Consider the following 1,103-nt stretch of genomic DNA (forward strand, 5'->3'; position numbering starts at 1 on the left):
AGCCCTTTTGACCTTACTGGTGCCTTCCTTCACTCCAGTCACCATCAACCTCTTGGCTTTCCAGAGCTGCTCTTACACCTGGAAAATTCTTCTTGTCTACCAGGGGCCTTCCTTGTTCTCCTTTAAATCCTTCTTTAAAATCTTCATCTTCAGGCAGAAGAATTACGTTCATCTTTCATTAATAGTCTCTTCAACATTTCTTGACTGCTTTGTTCTTTTCAGATTTATAGCCTAGTCTTGCAAACGTTTATAGAGAGGTAACTGTTCAGTTAAATTGAGAACATTCTATTAGAAGTTTGAAGGACTGGATTGTTTGTTGGGAAGCTTTTTGAAATGGGAATATTTCTCACTCTGTAAAACACAATGTTCATTTATGGTTTTATGTACATTTTTATAATAAACATTTGTGGCCTCAGAGCAGCAGTGGAACATGTGCATGGATAACTTCTGCTTTTAACTTTTATTTCCTAACTCAAGGTGTGGAACACGTTCTCACAGATTTTTAAAGGTTGTGAGCAAACTTAATGTTGGCAATATGACTTTATACCCAGAATCATATGAGAGGACAAGTACAAGCTGCATCTTTGATCTTGGTGACCTTCATTGTTTTGTGTTTCACTATTGGTTTTTATTTCAGGAATCTCAAGCATTTGGACTGCCTGAGTACATAAAGATTGTAGAAGTTGGGCCAAGGGATGGATTACAAAATGAAAAGGTAATTTTTCTTCTTCACTTTGTATTTGTTGTGTTTTGACATGGATATCAGTGTTATTTTCATTGTGTAGAACATGTACATCCTGCTAATCATGTTTCTTCCATTTTGTACTATAAATATATTTATTTATTTTTGTACGAATAACTTGTATATTAGAATAAAAGTAAATTACTACTTAGCCAGATGTTAAATAGAATTTCTTTCTATATTTGATTAACTAGCCTTTTTCTTACTCAACTGCCATTTCTTTTTCTGGAATTTGTCTTGTCAGTCACTAGCATTCTGTCATGACAATTGGTAAATACTGTGAAACTCTGGCTGTGTTAATTTTTTGTGCTGTAAGTGCTACTGTAATAGGAATAGTACGGTAGGGTTTGCCATACTTCCT

At 34.6% G+C, this 1,103-nt stretch overlaps 1 protein-coding gene across 1 annotated transcript in view; it reads left to right on the forward strand.

Annotated features, from left to right (window-relative positions):
- Positions 1-535: 535 nt before the first annotated feature.
- LOC104544911 (3-hydroxymethyl-3-methylglutaryl-CoA lyase, cytoplasmic-like) overlaps positions 536-1,103 on the forward strand; it is a gene marked incomplete at its 3' end in the record, with an annotated part of 23,314 nt that continues 22,746 nt past the window's right edge. The window contains exon 1 of the mRNA XM_010189915.1: positions 536-715. Within this exon, the coding sequence (XP_010188217.1) occupies positions 536-715 (180 nt within the window). The remainder of the gene's footprint in view (positions 716-1,103) is intronic.

This window comes from Mesitornis unicolor, unplaced genomic scaffold, assembly GCF_000695765.1.
Source record: "Mesitornis unicolor isolate BGI_N332 unplaced genomic scaffold, ASM69576v1 scaffold4948, whole genome shotgun sequence".
In the NCBI taxonomy this organism is placed as follows: domain Eukaryota; kingdom Metazoa; phylum Chordata; class Aves; order Mesitornithiformes; family Mesitornithidae; genus Mesitornis; species Mesitornis unicolor.